The 16,956-nt window shown below is 54.7% G+C and overlaps 2 protein-coding genes across 2 annotated transcripts in view; one reads left to right on the forward strand and one right to left on the reverse strand.

Annotated features, from left to right (window-relative positions):
• Acsf2 (acyl-CoA synthetase family member 2) overlaps positions 1–16,458 on the forward strand; it is a 40,927-nt gene extending 24,469 nt beyond the window's left edge. Inside the window, exons 2-16 of the mRNA XM_060386909.1 lie at positions 1,451–1,646; positions 2,002–2,130; positions 2,368–2,421; positions 2,877–2,995; positions 3,111–3,276; positions 3,830–3,925; positions 4,054–4,211; positions 4,470–4,561; positions 5,047–5,123; positions 11,101–11,208; positions 12,413–12,564; positions 14,108–14,249; positions 14,891–15,001; positions 15,148–15,216; positions 15,485–16,458. Of these exons, the coding sequence (XP_060242892.1) occupies positions 1,451–1,646; positions 2,002–2,130; positions 2,368–2,421; positions 2,877–2,995; positions 3,111–3,276; positions 3,830–3,925; positions 4,054–4,211; positions 4,470–4,561; positions 5,047–5,123; positions 11,101–11,208; positions 12,413–12,564; positions 14,108–14,249; positions 14,891–15,001; positions 15,148–15,216; positions 15,485–15,535 (1,720 nt within the window). The 3' untranslated portion in view covers positions 15,536–16,458. The remainder of the gene's footprint in view (positions 1–1,450; positions 1,647–2,001; positions 2,131–2,367; positions 2,422–2,876; positions 2,996–3,110; positions 3,277–3,829; positions 3,926–4,053; positions 4,212–4,469; positions 4,562–5,046; positions 5,124–11,100; positions 11,209–12,412; positions 12,565–14,107; positions 14,250–14,890; positions 15,002–15,147; positions 15,217–15,484) is intronic.
• On the reverse strand, positions 5,316–9,222 carry Chad (chondroadherin). The gene is made up of 4 exons (XM_021643121.2): positions 8,254–9,222; positions 6,355–6,518; positions 5,981–6,126; positions 5,316–5,849 (listed from the first exon to the last, which is right to left on the reverse strand). The coding sequence occupies exons 1-3, from the start codon at positions 9,097–9,099 to the stop codon at positions 5,985–5,987; spliced, it is 1,152 nt and encodes a 383-aa protein (XP_021498796.2). The 5' UTR covers positions 9,100–9,222; the 3' UTR covers positions 5,316–5,849; positions 5,981–5,984.
• Positions 16,459–16,956: the final 498 nt, after the last annotated feature.

Here is a 16,956-nt window from a genome sequence, read left to right on the forward strand (position 1 = left end):
GTTTTGTTTGCCTGCATGTTCATCCATGTACCCCTTTCCTGCAATGCCTGTGGCAGCCAGAAGAGGGCCCCTGGAACCGGAGATACAGTTTGTGAGCTGCCTTGTGGGAGCTGGGAACTGAACCCAAGACTTCTGAAAGAGCAGCCAGGTGCTTTTAACTGCCGGGCCCTGAGGTTCTAGAACTCTTAACTCTTTGGAGAAGCTGTTCTCCCCTTAACACTGCCCCCGTGTCACTTGATAGAAGTGTGGAAAAAAATAACACGGGAAGTTAGATACTCTGATGATGGGACTCGGGATGAATGCAAAGAGAAAAGGCAGGCACGGCAGGCTTGACTGTAACTTGCAGCAGTTGCGCTGGTTTCCATTTCCAACTTTGCTGTTCCCCATCCTTTCTGACCCTTGTCATAACAACCTCTTTACCTTGAGAATCGGTGATCACAATTCTCACATGTACTTCAAGGTCTTGTTACATAGCAGCCAGAGCTGGCCCGGTACTCACATGTAGCTCAGGATGGCCTCCTCTCAGCAGCTTTCCAGGTTTCCAAATAAACCTGTTTGCTGAGGGTGATGGAAGGGAGATGGAGTGTCTTCTCCAGGGATAGTCTGTCTTGGCTGGCATAGGAGCTCTTTACTGGGGCGCCGGCTCCTCTTCTCCTGTTGCCCTGCGGTGCCTGAGATCACCATGCGGTCTGTTGCAGTAGCCTCTGCTTTGCCACAGCATCTGAAGGGGGAGCCTGAGGGCATCCAGTGGAACGTGGGACTCCCTTCCTACACACGACCTCTTACTCAGAGATTTCAGCAGTCTTTCCTACTGCCACTATCCACTATCCTAAACCGCTTGCCTATTCTGTCTGACCCAGAAGAGATAGACAAACTGGCCCATTGAGAAGCCAAGAAATCCAAGGCTGTGGATCCCACTTCTGGGTCCAACCATGGGCTTCATTTATTTCCCCAGGAAGATCCACAGTGACTGTCACCCTCAGAGGCAGGGGCTGGGGTGCAGGTGCAGTGAGATCTGTCTGTCTCTGTACCCCTGGGCACCTCATCATTTCCAGGAAGGTGCAGGAGACCCCTTGCCCCCAGCTGAGGATGGCCTGGTCCCCATCCTGCTGCTTTGAGGTTAGGGAAGGAGTGCACGTGAGCACAGTTTATAAGATCTGGAGAGAATGAAACTGGATGTGGTAGCGCACGCCTGACATTCCAGCACTCAGGAATGGAGGCAGAAGTTCAAGGACATCCTCAGCTAAATCAAAGTGAATTTGAGGCCAGCCTGGGATACACTAGACCTTGTTTAAAAAGAGAGAGAGAGAGAAAAAAACATATCTGTCCTCAATATACCAACACATTGTAAACAGCTGCCCTACTAGCTAGCTAGCTATGTGTACCAGACTGTTGGTGCCTGGGAGACCCTGCCTGGCACCCATCCAGTCCCTGGCTCCTCTCTCCACAGTTCTGCGATGGTGAGTTGCACCAACCCCCTGCCTGTCGGAGGCCTCAGCTACATTCAGGGCCACACCAGCTCCCATCTTGTCAACACAACAGTGGGTGAATGCCTGGAGGCCACAGCACAGAGGTTCCCCAACAGAGAGGCTTTGGTCATCCTCCATGAAAACATCAGGATGAACTTCGCCCAGCTCAAGAAGGAGGTAAGTACGGACCTTAAACCTTCAAACAGCAGCTGCTGGGCCCTCGCTGCTGTAGTTGAGTGGAGCTGAAAAGTGGGTGCACGCCTATGGGGCCGTGTGATAGGACCCCTTGAGGACCCTACTGTTGATTAGGAGGCAGAGGCAGAAGCGACCTCCTCTCCCAGTGGTTCTGGAACGTTTGCATACTGTGTCCCCTCCCCACCCTCGCTGTGCTCAAGTCCACTTCATTCAGTCCACCGAGGCCTGGCGAGCCCCTTGTTCCTAGTGACCCCCCAGGCTAAGACAGAAAGTAGGAGTCAGAGGTCCCTCTTGCCTGCCCCCACCTCAGCCGTTGTTCCCCTTCTGTTTGTGCCAGGTGGACAAAGCTGCTTCCGGTCTTCTGAGCCTCGGCCTCCGCAAGGGCGACCGGCTGGGCATGTGGGGGCCCAACTCGTATGCGTGGGTGCTCATCCAGTTGGCCACTGCCCAGGCAGGCATCATCCTGGTGAGAAGGGGTTTACCCGGCACAACTTGGTACGCGGAGGGATGTCATTCAAGGGGCGCCTCTCAGACACAGAACCAGACCGGTGGCTATCTGGCTTCAGGCTCGGTGATGCTTCCACCTAAGGCTCACCAAAGAGCGCTGGCAGAGGGTAGGGTACCGCCTTGCCCCTTCTGAGGGAAGCAGTGGGAGCATGGAGAACCTGTCCCGGGCACCAACACACCCACTCTGCTCCCCCAGGTGTCTGTGAACCCGGCCTATCAGTCCGCAGAACTGGAATATGTCCTCAGGAAGGTACCGCTTGCTGCTGACGGGGAAGGGCATTTTGGATGATGTTTTATAGAGGCTAATGGGGTGAGGAAGGGCATGCCCAGTGGATGCTGAGTGTCTCGTGCCTCAGGCCTCAGCTCCACAGAGAGGGCCTGGGTCAGTCATAAAGCCGATGTAAGTGTTGGGGGTGGAGTGTGTGTATTGGGGTAGTGTGTGAGTGTGTCATTATATATGTGGTGTGTATGTCTTAGGACTGGTGTGTGTGTGTGTGTGTGTGTATGATTATGTGTCTAGGGATGTGATATGTATGTCTTAGGACCGGTGTGTGTGTGTGTGTGTGTTTTCTAGTGTGTGCATGTTGCTACCTGGGTGTGTCAGGATAGCTATTCAGGTATGTGACAAAGAGCAACTGGCTAGTGAGGGCTCCTAAGTCTGAGGCTTCTTGCTGACCGCAGGTAGGGGTACTTCTCCTCTCACAGGTAGGCTGCAAAGCCATCGTGTTCCCTAAACAATTCAAGACCCAGCAGTATTATGACATACTGAAGCAGATCTGTCCTGAGCTGGAAAAGGCCCAGCCAGGGGCCTTGAAGAGTGAGAGGTGGGTAGGTCCTGGTTTCGGGGAATGCCGTGTGATGTCTCCTCCTACCCAAGGAGGTATCTGTCTTCCCCGGGCCGTCTTTTAGCCATTTCTTACCATCTTTTCTGTCTCCCAGGCTCCCAGACCTGACCACAGTCATCTCAGTGGATAGCCCTCTGCCGGGGACCCTGCTGCTGGATGACGTGGTGGCAGCCGGTGGCCAAGAGCAGAATCTGGCTCAGATGCAGTACAACCAGCAATTCCTGTCCTGTTACGACCCCATCAACATCCAGTTTACCTCGGTAGGATAGCGGTCTCCAGTCCCAAGCCCTGATGAGACCTGCGTCCTCCCTGGGTCCCCTCACTGGGATGGAGGGATGGAAGAAAACGTTAGGCTTCCAGCCTCTTCTCTGCCTCAGAAAATTCAGCAACTGGATTTTTGTTTGTTTGTTTTTGTCACATGCCCTTTCTGGGTCCTGTTGCTTCCAGCACAGACAGATTCACAGTCACACGGGCTTGGGGAGGCAGAGCTCAAAGAGTTCACCAAGGGGAATCAGGCTCAGAAAGGAAGTTTTCCCAAACCCATGCAGCTGGTTAGTAGTAGAGTCCTCTGAGCCACCTTATAGGACGTGTAAACGGGACAAAGACAGAAGTGTGTTCCCTTTTGTATTTCTGGATCCTAACATCTGGCCCTGCACAGCACACTGTGCATAAACAAAGGGAGGAAGTGGATTTAGGACAACCATATTCTACTCTCCTGACCCGGGCCCCCAGCTCCTCTGAGCAGTGACCAAGGAAGATGAGAAGGAAACCTGGAGAGGAAAAGGACAAGCTGTCACTTGCTTCTCTTCTTAGGGGACAACTGGCAAACCCAAGGGGGCCACTCTTTCCCATCACAACATTGTCAACAACTCCACCCTGATAGGCCAGCGTCTGAAGATGCCCACGAAGGTGAGGCTGGGATGGGCCCAGGTGAGGTTTTTACAGGCAGCAGGGTAAGGGGTGAGACAGCTTGCCGGCGGCTCCCCCTGATGGCCGGCAGAGCGGGCTCCGTGACAGCCTCCTCTCTCCATCTCCAGACTGCAGAGGAGTTGCGGTTGGTCCTGCCTAGTCCCCTGTACCACTGCCTGGGCTCCGTGGGGGGCACCATGGTGTCTATGGTCCACGGTGCTACCCTCCTCCTGTCTTCTCCAAGCTTCAGTGGCAAGAAGGCACTGGAAGCCATCAGCACAGAGAAGTGGGCATTGGTGGACAAGCCACCTGTGGGCTATGAGACCCTCTAAACCCTTCCTCCTGGACCCACCCCCTCTTCTCTGAGATGCTTCCTTCCACCAACCAGGACAGCTGGGATGGGGGTGGCAGGGGCTAGAGGACCAGGTCCTGCCTTGAGCCTCTTCCTGTTCTCAACTTTGGTCCTTGCTGAGAGTTCATGGTGGATGGGGGGGGGTGTTCCGTCTCACTTCTAAACCTAACTTTAAGGTCTTCCTTTGTGCAGGGGCACCCTCCTGTACGGCACACCCACGATGTTTGTGGATATTCTGAATCAGCCAGACTTCTCCAGTTATGACTTCTCATCCATACGTGGAGGTGAGGCACCGTCAAAGGAGGGATAGCTTCCCTGGCCCTGGTGAAGCCAGTTTTTTTTATAGAGGAGGCTGGACAGACACTGTAGAAACATGGGTGGGAGGGGAGACAGTTCTCAAGTGTCCCTGAATGCTGGGCCAACTTCAGCTTTTATGTGTTGTACCAAGGCTCGGGGCCTCTCCCCCTTTACATGAGTAGGTGAAAGGGGTCTACCAGGCCTAAAGAATGGGGAAATGTTTTAGCTTCTTTTTTCTTTCTCTGTGATGTTGAGGATTGAACCAGGGCCTCCTGCATGCCAGGCAAGTGTTCTATAACACAACTGTGTCCCCTGCCCTCATTTACCGCTTTGGAGACAGAATCTCACTAAGCTAACTAGACTGGCCTGGGACTCACTCTGTATCCCAGTCAGACTTTGAATCTGCAGTCTCCCTGCCCCAGACTCCCAAAGCACCTGCCATCAATCCCATCAGCCCCTCTTTCTGATCCAGGTGTGATTGCTGGGTCCCCAGCACCCCCGGAGTTGATCCGAGCCATCATCAGCAAGATGAACATGAAGGAGCTAGTGGTGAGTGGTGTTAGAGCCACAGCTCTGCGGGGCGCTGGCCAGGCCTGGAGTGAGTAGGGACTGACAAGCCAGACCAGAAGCCCAAAGGTGAACCTCTAGTGTAGACTCTGCTCCAGGAAGCAGAGGTGAGGCGTAACTGTGCGAGCTTATCAACTAACGCCTGGTAAGGTAGGGATAGGTGAGAGGGCAGTAAATGTTCTACACATGGAAATTCATGTTTATAGAAATCTGGGGCAGAAACGCGGCACGGAAGGATGTGCAGCCAAGCACTGGTATCCTGTTAGCACATCCTGGCAGGCAGGGACTGGCAGAGTGGGGGCATGGGCCCGAAATCCTTTCTGGCAATAAGGGTGGGGGACAAGGGCCTGATGTTCGTTTCCAAATGGCAGGGGAAGGAGGGAACTGAGGAAGGCGGGAACAGGAGTGTGGCCACCCAGTGGCCACCGCATTTCGGCTCTGATGGACATGGGGTAGGAGGTTCTGCAAGAGCTTCTCTGAGAGGAGCCGCGGCTGAACCAGGGCACAGTGGCTGGGGAGGTGTTCCGTGTTCTCCCTAGGACCCCGCTGGACGGAGCTGGGGTGGTAATGAGAGCCCAGTGCCCCCTGCCAGGATGTGTGCAAGTGTGTAGGGGCGGCTCTGCGCGTCGGCAGGGGCTGTGGACGGTAGGAGGAAAGTCAGTAGTCTCTCCAGCAGAAAGCAGTCACCAGGACTGGCTGGGTCAGGACCTGCGGTGAGGGAAGGATGGACAAGACAGAGGATCTGAGTGCCCCTCCAGGGGTGGTGTCATGGGAGATAGCAGCACCCCGGCTGGAATCTCCAAAGGCAGACAGGGGTGGCCTCCCTGCCCGGCCCCTACCTGTTTAATGGCGGCCGGCTTTCTTGGACCTCTTGGTGGGGGATTTGCAGCTGCGGAGGGCATCTGTGTCCCTAATACGCTGACCCTTGGTCTTGGCTGGGGAGGAGCAGGTCGCATCCGGTCGAGAGGGCTTGGCTTCCAACCACCTGCAGAGACAGAGCTGCTGGGCTCGGGGAAGCTGGGTGGGACTGCTTGGGGAAGGGACAGTGACCAAGAAAAGGGACCGTGCCCTAGGAAACCCTGGAGCTGTCATTTTCATTTGACAAATGAGAAAATGAAGCCACTCGGACCCGGATCTACTAGGTAGCTGCTAGGCTGTCCTCCTATAGGACCATCACAGAGAAACTGGGGATTACGTGGAGAAACAGTCTCACCGCCGAAGGCCACGGAGCTGGCAGGTGCATTTCCACGGGTTGTTGGTGAGCGTGAGGGTCTCCAGGTTGTCAAAGGGGAAGGAGGAGGGCAACTGGTTCAGGCGGTTGTTCTCCAGGTGCACGTGTTTCAGCGTGGTCACGCCCGAGAAGGCACCGTCTGAGAACTGGGAGGTAAGGAAGGCAGAAGTGAGCACGTGGAGTCCAGCCTCTAGGCTCTCCTAGCTCCTCCCTCGGAGGACCAGGGCCTTTCCCTGGACACGCGCGATGATTTGTTGAGGAGCTGCAATTTTTCCAAGCAGAATGACCAAGTTGTCTGCATGATGTCATCCACAACACCTTGTTTTTTTTTTGTTTTTTTTTTTGAGATGGAAGGTTTCCTTTCCAATATGTAGATGGAAAATGGAAGAAATCCAGTCCCCTGGCCAGGGTCACCTCGCCAGTAAACAGTAGCTGCCTGACCACACCCTGCCCCCCACCTCCTAAGCAGCACCCTCCCTGCACAAACACTGGGTCTGGGGAGCAGCCAGAGCTTGGCTCTGAGAGCCCAGACGGGCACACAGTAAACCTGGTCAGTGTTTGGTGGGATGGGCAGTGGGCCAGGCTCCCCACATCTCCAGGGTTCTGGGATTTCCCCCCAGCACTGTCCTCATTGCTCCACCCGGGCCTCTGCCAAATGCTATCTGTGGAGCCACCTTGGTGGGGACTTTGGCCTGGACTCATGGCTCCAGAGGAAATGTCGTGTTGGTGCTCTCCTCTCAACCCCGGTACCACAGTTCTTCTCTGGCCTCTCCATCCCAAGCCGGCCCCTGTGTGCTGTTCTACTGCTCACCATCCTAGCATTTAGGGTGTTCTATCATCATCTGGGGTGAGACCAGGCCAAAGAAGACTCACCCAGGAGGCTCCATCCACCCAGACAGAGGTTGGCCTCTGCCCGTGTTAGCTTCTGCCCTGTGACCTCTCTCACAGGGCAGCCCGGCTTGGGATGTGGCGTTCTCTAGAAACAAAACTGCCCTCTCTCTTGTTCTGGTCTCTGCTCAAACCTCCTGGCTGACACTGTGTAGGAGGGTGACTTCTAGTTCCAAGAAAAGGATTCTGCTCTGATACAGCCCCACCTGGCTAGACTGAACATCCCAGGGGAGGAAGGACTGAGAAGCGTCCAGGGGGTTGGTGACTGGAGAAGGCAAAAGTCAACAAGCTGTCTGGGGGACAGCGAGATAGTCAGTCTGCTCTGTGAGGAGACACTTGGGGGCTTGTGCCAAGGATCACAAGTGTTTGTTCACGGGTCCCAGAGCATCAAGCCTGCACCTTGGTGAAGCCTTGGTTTCCCTCCTGACTCAGTTGAAATGGACCTGAGACGGCAATAAAATTGAGTGTGTTTTTGGCCCACGGAAGGGATGGGGCATTCCTCAGGGTCTCCGTAAGGTCGTTGCTGCCCTGCTCATCCTCCAGCCCCTCATTTTACCTTAGCACCACAGGCTGGCCCCCACAGGGAACAGGGTCTCTTTGTGTCCTCTCAGCTTCTCTGGAAGGCGCCTCAGTGGACAAACCTTCCTTTATGGGATGGTAGGCTCACTGGAGGCGGGGAAAACGGCAGAAGAGGGGTGGAAAGCCCAACAGGAAGAGCTGTTCACGGTGGGCTTTGGGGCAGATGCCTCCCCCAGAGGACATCTGTGGGACCAGAACAACCCCATCTCTTACAAGGAGGAGTCCCCAGGGAGCACTGGCTGAGAAGAGTCATGATCAGGTGAGGGCAAGAGAGGGATGGGGAAGGGGGGGGGCCGTGTCAAAGCCTGAGAGAGAGGTGGCAAGGCTCCCTGCTTTGGTGATAATCTGAGGGGCCAGGAGCCCAGAAAGAGGGAATGCTGCCCCAGTGAGGTGCTAGAGCACCAAGGCACTCACCTTCTCCAGGTTGGTGTTGTCCAGCCATAGGGTCTCCAGGTATCTGCCGAAGGACTGGAAGGCATTGTCTGGGATGCTCTTCAGAGGGTTGTGGGACAGCTTCAGCTCCTCCACCACCCGAAGTTTGCTCAGGGCAGCCAAGGGGTAGCTAGACAGCTGGTTCTTGTCCAGGTGGAACTTGGCGAGGTTCTCGACATCATCCAGGGAACCAGGCTGCAGGGAACTGAGAGCGTTTTCTGACAGGTAGAGCCAGCGCAGGTCCTTGGCACCCTGGAAGGCTCCGGCACGCAGCTCTCGGATTTTGTTGTTGTTGAGCTGTAAGATGAAGAGGTTGACCAGAGGGGAGAGCAGCCCCCGAGGCAGCTCCGACACCTTGTTGTGGTCTAGGTAGAGGTAAGTGAGTTCAGTCAGGTCGTCGAAGGCTCCGGCTCGAAGCACCCGGATGTCATTGTGGGACAGGTACAGGTAGATGAGCTGCTTCAGGCCCCGGAAGGCGCCAGCGGCCACCTCTCGGATGTTGCAGTGCTGCAGGTGCAGCGAGACCAGGTTCGGCATGGTCCGGAAGGAGTTGGTGGCCAGCACCGGGAAGTTGTTGCGCTGGAGGTTGAGCAGTTTGGTCGACTCTGACACCTTGGGGATCTTCTGCAGCCCCACCTTGTCACAGATGACATGCTGCAGGTCCCCGTGGCAGTGGCAGTTTTGGGGGCAGGCGGCCAGCGCCTGAGGGAGCATGGCGAGGAGGCCCAGACTGAATAAGAGCATGCGGGCCATGGTCAGGATGCCTGGAGCCGGGGCTGGGGGGCTAAGGCAGCGACAAGTCCTGGACTCTTGGGTCTCTCGGCCCATTTATAGGGCAGCCCTGACCGCAGTTGGCAGCAAAGCCAGCTACTACGTGGAACATCCAAGCCACTGATTTAACCCCCTCCTGCCCAGAGATACATACTCCAACCCCCCCACCCTCCCACCCCATCCCCGTCCTCAATGCCTAGGGCCTCTTTCCACAGCAGGCGACCATGTGTAGGGTTGGGGACCCTTCCCCCGAGCCCCAGCTTCTTGCTTCTTGCTTGCAAACGCTATGCTGTACCTCTCCCTCCCCTCCTGTACCTGGACCCCCACCCCGAGGGAGGGTGGTAATAGGTGTGTTGAGGGCCTCTGAATTTCCACTGGGCAGAGGGAGGCGTTCCCAGAACTTATTTATTTGCTCAGCTTTGAGTCTCCACGTCCCCTTCCCCCATACACCCTTGGCAGACAGGTCACCCCGGAGGGAGGAAGTGGGGCCCGACGGCCGGATGCGCCTCTCCGCGGTCGGCCAGCCAGCGGTGCGCTTTAATGGGGCTGTTGTGTCCTGCAGGCGGAGTGGAGCGTGAGAGCGTTTGTGGGTCGGGCGGGCCCTGCCTTCTGGGTAGACCTTCCTCAGTTCACCGCCAGGAGATGGGGGAGCTGGTTGATGATGCTACTTGACAATGGTGCGCCCTCTGCCCCTTCTCGGAGCCTGGTGGCACCGGGCTTCTTACTCTGTCCTTTGCTCCCTCGTTCCCTTCTGTAGGGCTGAAAGCTAAACAGAAAAGTGGGGACTGGTGTGGGGGGGTCGTGAACCGGCACCACACCTGGAGACCCGCAGACCCGCTGAACAAGCTTCTTCGCACATCCTCCTTAATCTCCCCCAAACATCCCATCTCCGGATCCTCCCTTCGCTGGTGGTTAGGACCCACCCCTGAGGGGGGAGAGGGGTCTCAGAGTGGCGGCCTGGTGGCGCCGATGTGTACTTGGCAGAGGCCAGACCTGGGCAATGACCCCAGGACTGTGTGAGCTGGTGGGAGGTGGAGTGCTGGCTAGAGGCAACCAACCTGGCTACTTAGGCGGCCAGATGCTAGGCTGTGGGCAGCCCCACCCCGGTGGACCAGGCTTCCCGTTCAGTCGCCAGCCGCAGCGTCTGGAGCCCTGTGGAAAAGGGAGGGTGAGCAGGCAGGTTACGGCTTTGGCCCAGGTTGAGCTCTGGTTTGCCTGGCAAGGGAGGCTGTCTGGTTTTGGGAGGTGGGTAGAGGAACCATGTAGCCCTGCTCTGCCAGAACCACACCACCTGATGGTGTGGCTGGAGTGGAGGCCACCAACAGAGGCCCCGATTAGGGGACAAGGTATCGAGGCCTTCTCATGGCACCCAATAAATAGTTGTGGGGTTTGGTCTCCAGGCCTGCCCTTCCCCAAACCCCTCTCACTCCTTGCCTCTAGAATGGGGTGTGTGGGGGTCATTCTTGGCCTAGAATGTTCTCCGATGGTATGTAGGCTGGCTGCTAGTTCTTCTTTTGCACAGGACGTTCTAACCACGGGAGCTTTTAAACTCCCCGCTCTGGCTGTGTTTTTTGTTTTGATGAAAATAAATGCACAAGAAAAAAGTCTCCAGAGACTAGGCATTTGTCCCAGGTTGGGGAGGAGGGCGGGAGTTATGTCTGTGTGTCTGAACCACTCCCGGCTAGATCAAGCGAGGCCGGCTGGCTTTCTCATCAAGTTTATGGGGGCCTCTGGCTAGGAAGAGAGGGACAGAGGATGTTGTGGCCTGAAATCAAGAAGGAAGGACTAAAGCAACCTGGGGATGGGAGAAAAGAAGTATGGGTGTTGTTGGTGCCAGAAGCCACAGTACCACAGGGGAGTGACAGAACCTTGGCCATGAGAGACTGGCTTCTCATTTTGTTTGAGACCAGGGGCCCTGCACAGATCTGCACTTCTGGCTCCTAACCTCTGGCTCTTCTCCCCTCACCTCAGTGCTCACCATTCAGCTGCCTAGGATAGGTCATGCCAGCTCTCTTGTCACTCAGCTCCCTCTCCAAGCAGTCTTTTTGGCCCCTCTAGGTTGTTTACGGAACCACAGAGAACAGTCCCGTGACCTTCATGAACTTCCCAGAGGACACCCTGGAGCAGAAGGCTCAAAGCGTGGGCAGAATTATGCCTCACACGGAGGTGAGCCCCTGACGGATGCCCTCGGAGCCCCCCTCCCCGCCAGCCCCTTGAGGACAGTTAGGGCTTTTCCATCAGACATCCAAAGGGCTCACTCAAATATAGAGAAGGGCCTCGGCCGTGGGGGCTTGCTGGACCTGGCCCTGCTCTGTGGGCTGAAGCAGGGAAGGGGAAGAGCTGGGACAGCAGCCCTGAGCAGCCGCCAGCCGAACCTCTCCTCAGCCACCCTTCCTGTCTGAGGTGTGTTTTTGCCAAGCCCACTGTCTGTCTTGGGGCAGCTAGGCCAGTCTCAAAAAGGAGCCAGAACACAGAGTTGTTCTTTTTTTATTTCCTTTCTGCAGCTTTCTTCCCCCAGGCTCCTGCCTCTCACTCTTCTTTTGTGTGAGTGTGAACTCTTCTTTCCCCAAGCTGTTGCCCCTTGAAGGTCCCTTGTGCTTCAAAGGCCCCAGAACACTTCCCAGTCTGAGACTCCTAGCTGTGACTCCTCTCTGGCTCCAACCATGTGGCTTTATTTAGATATCACTGAGTTTCTGGGCCTCTCTGGGGTAACTTGGAGGAGGCCCACACCTTCGGTCCCCTTGACTCTCTGCCACCCTCTCGGGGGTGCACCCTGGGGCTTGTCAGGGAGACATCCTTCTCCCCATTCCCCAAGTGCAGACATGGAAGCACCCGGACCCACCTTCCCTTGGCACGTTGGCTGTGGCTCTTTGTCCGCTAATATTCTGGGTTCTCCGTCTCCCAATCACGTGGCACTGCCGTCATCTTAGGTCCTTTGCTGCCTTGTGGGAAAGAAGGGAGACAATGGCCTTCCCTTCTACATGGTTTATAATTCAGCAGCTGGCATGGCACTCTTCAGGCCTTCTTCAAGGCTGCTCACCACGAAGCCCTGTTTTCAGTACTCTGGGTAAAAATACAGCCAGAGCAGGAATTTAAAAGGGTTGAAGCATCTTTCCCCTTCCACCACCCCCCCAGCCTGCCCAGCACACACACACACACACACACCCTCCCGATGGTTCAAGCCCAGTGTGGGTCCCTGCATGGCTATGGATCTGTTCTAGCGTCTCTTTCCTTTCCCTGGACTGGGATGAGTAGAGCCAGCAGCTTCCTTTCTGAGAATGGGGAGGGGGAGAGAAAAGCAAAGCTCCCCCCCCCCGCCATCCCGAAGGAAGAGAATGGGAGGCTCACACTGGACACTGACTTGTCCCAGGCCCAGATCGTGAACATGGAGACAGGGGAGCTGACGAAGCTGAACACGCCTGGGGAGCTGTACATCCGTGGGTACTGCGTCATGCAGGGCTACTGGGGCGAGCCTCAGAAGACCTTCGAGACGGTTGGACAAGACAGGTGGTATCGGACAGGGTGAGACGGCGAGACGATGCAGATGCTGTGGCTGCTGAGTGGGGCTGAGCTGGGAAAACTAAAGCAGTGCACGGAGGAGGAAGGTCACGGAGGTTAACTGGATCCCTCTTGTCCTAGACACCTGGGGGGTGTGGCTCTTGGATGCCCTGTGTGAAACCACGGACTCCATCCCCAGTGCTGTGGGGATGTGGAGGGGGGGAACCATCTCCGAGGCTTGCTGAGACGTACCTTAGTTTCTAGCGTTACATGAAGGACTGGGGTCAGTCCTCAGCACCACGTGGACTGGCATGGCACACGTGCCTGAAACCCCAGCACTTGGTAGAGAAGGAGTAGTAGGACCAGGGGTTCAAGGATGTCTTTCGCTACATAGTGAGTTGAAAGCCAACCTGAGCCACGAGAGACCTTGTGTCCAATAACGGATTGAAAAAAATGGATTGTAGGATGCAGTTCAGCAGGTGGAATGCTGCTTGTCTAGAGCGCACTTAGCCCTGGGTTCTATCCCTCGTGTCACACAGCCCCGGGCATGGTAGTACATATGTCTGTAATCCTAATGCTTGGGTGGAAGCAAGAGTATGCAAAGTTCAAGGTCACTCTCGTGAGACACTGTCTCAAAACAAGCAGCAGCAACAACAACCATGTGTCTAAAGTCAAAATGTGTGTGTGTGTGTGTGTGTGTGTGTGAACCTAGTTCTCACAGAGATAAGACACCAGGACAGCACACTACGCTGGCAAACCCCAGAATCTGAGCCAGTTTTCAGTGCGCCTTTTATTAATTAGACATTGGGAGACCTCGACCCAGGCAGCCATCTTAACCGCTGAGCCTTCTCTCCAGTCCCTAGATTTCCTTTCTTTCTTTTCTCCACCCCACCCCCCACCCCACCCCCAGAACTGAGGACTGGACCCAGGGCCTTTGGCTTCCCAGGGAAGTGCTCTATCACGGAGCTAAATCCCCAACCCGTGCTTGTCATTTATTAGACCCGCGCATTCTCGGTACACACCTGCTAAGTCCCGGTGCTTTTCTCAACCCGATGAGCCAGCGGGAAACGGGATGAGAAGGGGCCTGCTTCTCCTTCCCGTGTGTCTGGTTGAAGGAGACAGATAATTTCACACATTAAAACAAAACGAAAAACCAAAAAAACAAATCAAATGGGGTCACAGGAGAGGAAGAGGAAGTGGCTGTGGTGTTTCAGAAAGGGTTTTCCTAGACCAGGGTCACAGAAGGCCTTTGGAAACCTTTGATCTGAGACCTAAATGATTAAAAAAGAAGCCAGCCATAAGGGAAAAATGATCTATAAATAGGAAGACAGAATGTGATAGGTCTGGTGCTGATTTGTTTTCCTCCCTCTTCCAGATGAGCCTGTGGGCTCCAGAGCCGGTGGTTTTGTTTTTGTTTCTGTTCCTGCTGGGACTCCTAGAGTCTAGAGCAGTGAGGGACACATAGTAGAAACTCAATAAATGTTTTGCGACTGAGTGAACGCGTGAGTTGGTGGGCTTAGCCCAGTGAGGCAGCAATGAGAGTCCGCTCCTGGGCTTCTTGTTACAGAGACATCGCCACGATGGACGAGCAGGGCTTCTGCAAGATCGTAGGCCGGTCTAAGGACATGATCATCCGGGGAGGTGAGAACATCTACCCTGCAGAGCTGGAGGACTTCTTCCTCAAACACCCGCAGGTGCAGGAGGCGCAGGTGAGGCACTGCGCACCCAGCGAGGCCCGGGGAGTAGCCGATGTATAGCAAGGGTCTGTCTGCCTCTGCCTTCTACTGCTGTGATGAAACACCATGACCAAAAGCAACTTGGGGAGGAAAGGGTGTATTTCATCTTATGCTTCCATATCACAATCCATCACCAGAGGGAAGCTGGGGCTGGAATTCAAAGCCGGAACCTGGGAGCAGGAACTGAAGGAGTGCTGCCCACTGGCTTGCTCGCCATGGCTTTAAAGATTTATTTATTATGTGTAATATGTTCTGCCTGCGTGTACACCTGCACACCAGAAGAGGGCACTAGATCTCATCATAGATAGTTGTGAGCTGGGAATTGAACTCAGGACCTCTGGAAGAGCAGCCAAGTGCTCTTAACCTCTGAGCCATCTCTCCAGCCCTCACCGTGCTTTTTTTTTTTTTTTTTTTATAACACCCAGGACCACCCAGCAGTGGTGTCACCCAAAATGAGCTGCCAGTCATCAATCAAGAAAATGCAGCCTACCCCCTGGTGGGAGGGGGGCATTTTCTCCCTTTCTCTCTCTTTCCAAATGACTCTAGCCTGTGTGAAGCTGGCATGAGAAACTAGCCAGCCTGGGGTTTGATGCATGGTGTTTGTCCTTGGACAGGTGGTGGGGGTGAAGGATGAGCGGATGGGGGAGGAGATCTGTGCTTGCATCCGGCTGAAGAGCGGGGAGACCACCACAGAGGAGGAGATCAAAGCTTTCTGCAAAGGGAAGGTGGGAGCCCCAGTCACCCTCACTCACTCACCTACCTCCTCTCCCTGTCAGTCATCCTGGGTGGGGGTGGGGGGTGCTGCCCTGATGGACACAACTCTCCAGCCAGGGGAGTGCCCAGCCTCACCCTTTCCCTCTCTGCTTTTTAGATCGCCCACTTTAAGATCCCCCGCTACATCGTGTTTGTTGAAGGCTATCCTCTCACCATCTCGGGAAAGGTGTGTAAGGCTGAGGAGACTGGAGAGGGGCAGGGCAGCGTGGGGTCCCTTGGGGGCTAGGTGCCCCCACTGGTACCTCCCTCAACAATGAGCCAGCGAGCTTGGCAGCAGGAGGACCGAGAAGTCACTTCATCCTGATTTGCCCCCGGCTTTCTTGGGTTTTGGTCCTTGTTCCCCTCCCCCACTGTCATTCCCAGGCAAACCATGGATGGTCGGTTACCATAGCACCGGAGCACAACGTAGAGTCTCACTCTTGTCTCTCTTCTAGATCCAGAAATTCAAACTCCGGGAGCAGATGGAGCAACACCTAAAACTGTGAAGCAAAGGAGGGTTCTCCCAGCCCCTCCCAGCCCCCTCGGAGCCCCTCAGCCCCCTCACACAAAGGAGATCCCTCCCGGCCCTTCTCAGTCTGCCAGGCCTTCTTCAGTCCTCCCACGGAAAGGAGGGTCCTACCAGCCCTCTCAGGCTTTCCTGAGCCCTCCTCATGCCCCTTGCCACCTTTATGACTTGGCATGAAGACACTGTTTGGCCAGTGTCTGGCCGGTGTCTGGCCGGTGTGCCCCTATGGGATGGAGAAAGGAAGAGGGGATCCAGCTCCTTCAGACCTAAGCCTCCAGGCACTTTGCTGTGAATTATCTAATCTCAGCCTCCCCTGTCCCCTTGAAGTTCCAAGCACCCCGCCCCCTTATTTTTTCCCTTTGAGACAGGATCTCACTGTGGTCCCCTAGCTGTGCTTACATCAGGCTGGTTTTGAACTCAACAGAGATCTCATTGCCTCTGCCTCTGGAGCGCTGGCATCAAAGTCTTTTGTGCTCCCATGCCTGGCTCCTCTATTTTGTGTTTTTTTTTTTTTTTTTTTTTGTAAGCTTTAGTCATTTAATCGTTTTTCAAAGTTTTGTTTGCTTGTTTTCCAGTTCTGGGAATCGTAAAGCCCCCCACATGCTGGATAAGGACTTTTCCACTGGCCTCTACTCCCAGTGCAATAATTCTTCATCTTGTTTGAACTAACAGCTTTGAGCGCTGGAGGGAGGGCTCAGTGGCTAAGAGGACTAGCCGCTGTTGCAGAAGATTCCGAGTTTGATTCTCAGCACCGACACTGGCAGCTCACAACTACCTTTAACTCCAGCTCCAGAGGACTGATGCTCTCTTCTGGCCTCTGAGGGTACCGAGCTCCCCACCCAACACATGATACATGCTTACATAGACACATGCAAATAAATAAAAATGAATCTGTAAAAATAACACGTTTATTGAGCTATAACTCACATCCTATCCAGCTCACCCATTTTTTAAAAAATAATTTATTAATTTTATTTTATGTGCATCAGTGTGAAGGTGTCAGATCCCCTGGAACTGGAGTTACAAGACAGTTGTGAGCTGCTACTTGGGTGCTGGAAATTGAAATTTCGGAAGAACAGACAGTGCTCTTAACCACTGAGACATCTCTTCAGTCCCAGCTTGAAACACATATTTTTGAAACACATATTTCCAACATTTTTAGATTTGAATGTATGTACAGCCAGCACCAAAGCCAACTTTAAACATTGCCATCGTAGCTGGGTGGTGCCGTACACCTTTGATCCCATCGCTCGGGAGACAGATGCAGGCAGATCTCTGAGTTCTGGGCCAGCCTAGTCTGTAGTGAGAATTCTGAAATTTTGCTTTCTTTAAAGAACACAGAAATATTGTAAGAGTATGTTTTTGTCTTAGTCTCAGACGTGGGGATATGGGAGCTGCCTC

The sequence above is a fragment of the Meriones unguiculatus genome, chromosome 7 (genome assembly GCF_030254825.1).
Source record: "Meriones unguiculatus strain TT.TT164.6M chromosome 7, Bangor_MerUng_6.1, whole genome shotgun sequence".
Lineage (NCBI taxonomy): Eukaryota > Metazoa > Chordata > Mammalia > Rodentia > Muridae > Meriones > Meriones unguiculatus.

What these genes read in the sequence shown, in the direction of transcription:
- Chad (XM_021643121.2), bottom strand. Translation starts at nt 9,099, where the DNA reads ATGGGCCGAGAGACCCAAGAGTCCAGGACTTGTCGCTGCCTTAGCCCC. An exon ending in ACAACACCAACCTGGAGAAG is followed by an intron (nt 6,519 to 8,253) that starts GTGAGTGCCTTG and finishes CTTACCTCCCAG; the next exon opens with TTCTCAGACGGTGCCTTCTC. An exon ending in CAGCTCCGTGGCCTTCGGCG is followed by an intron (nt 6,127 to 6,354) that starts GTGAGACTGTTT and finishes CTGTCTCTGCAG; the next exon opens with GTGGTTGGAAGCCAAGCCCT.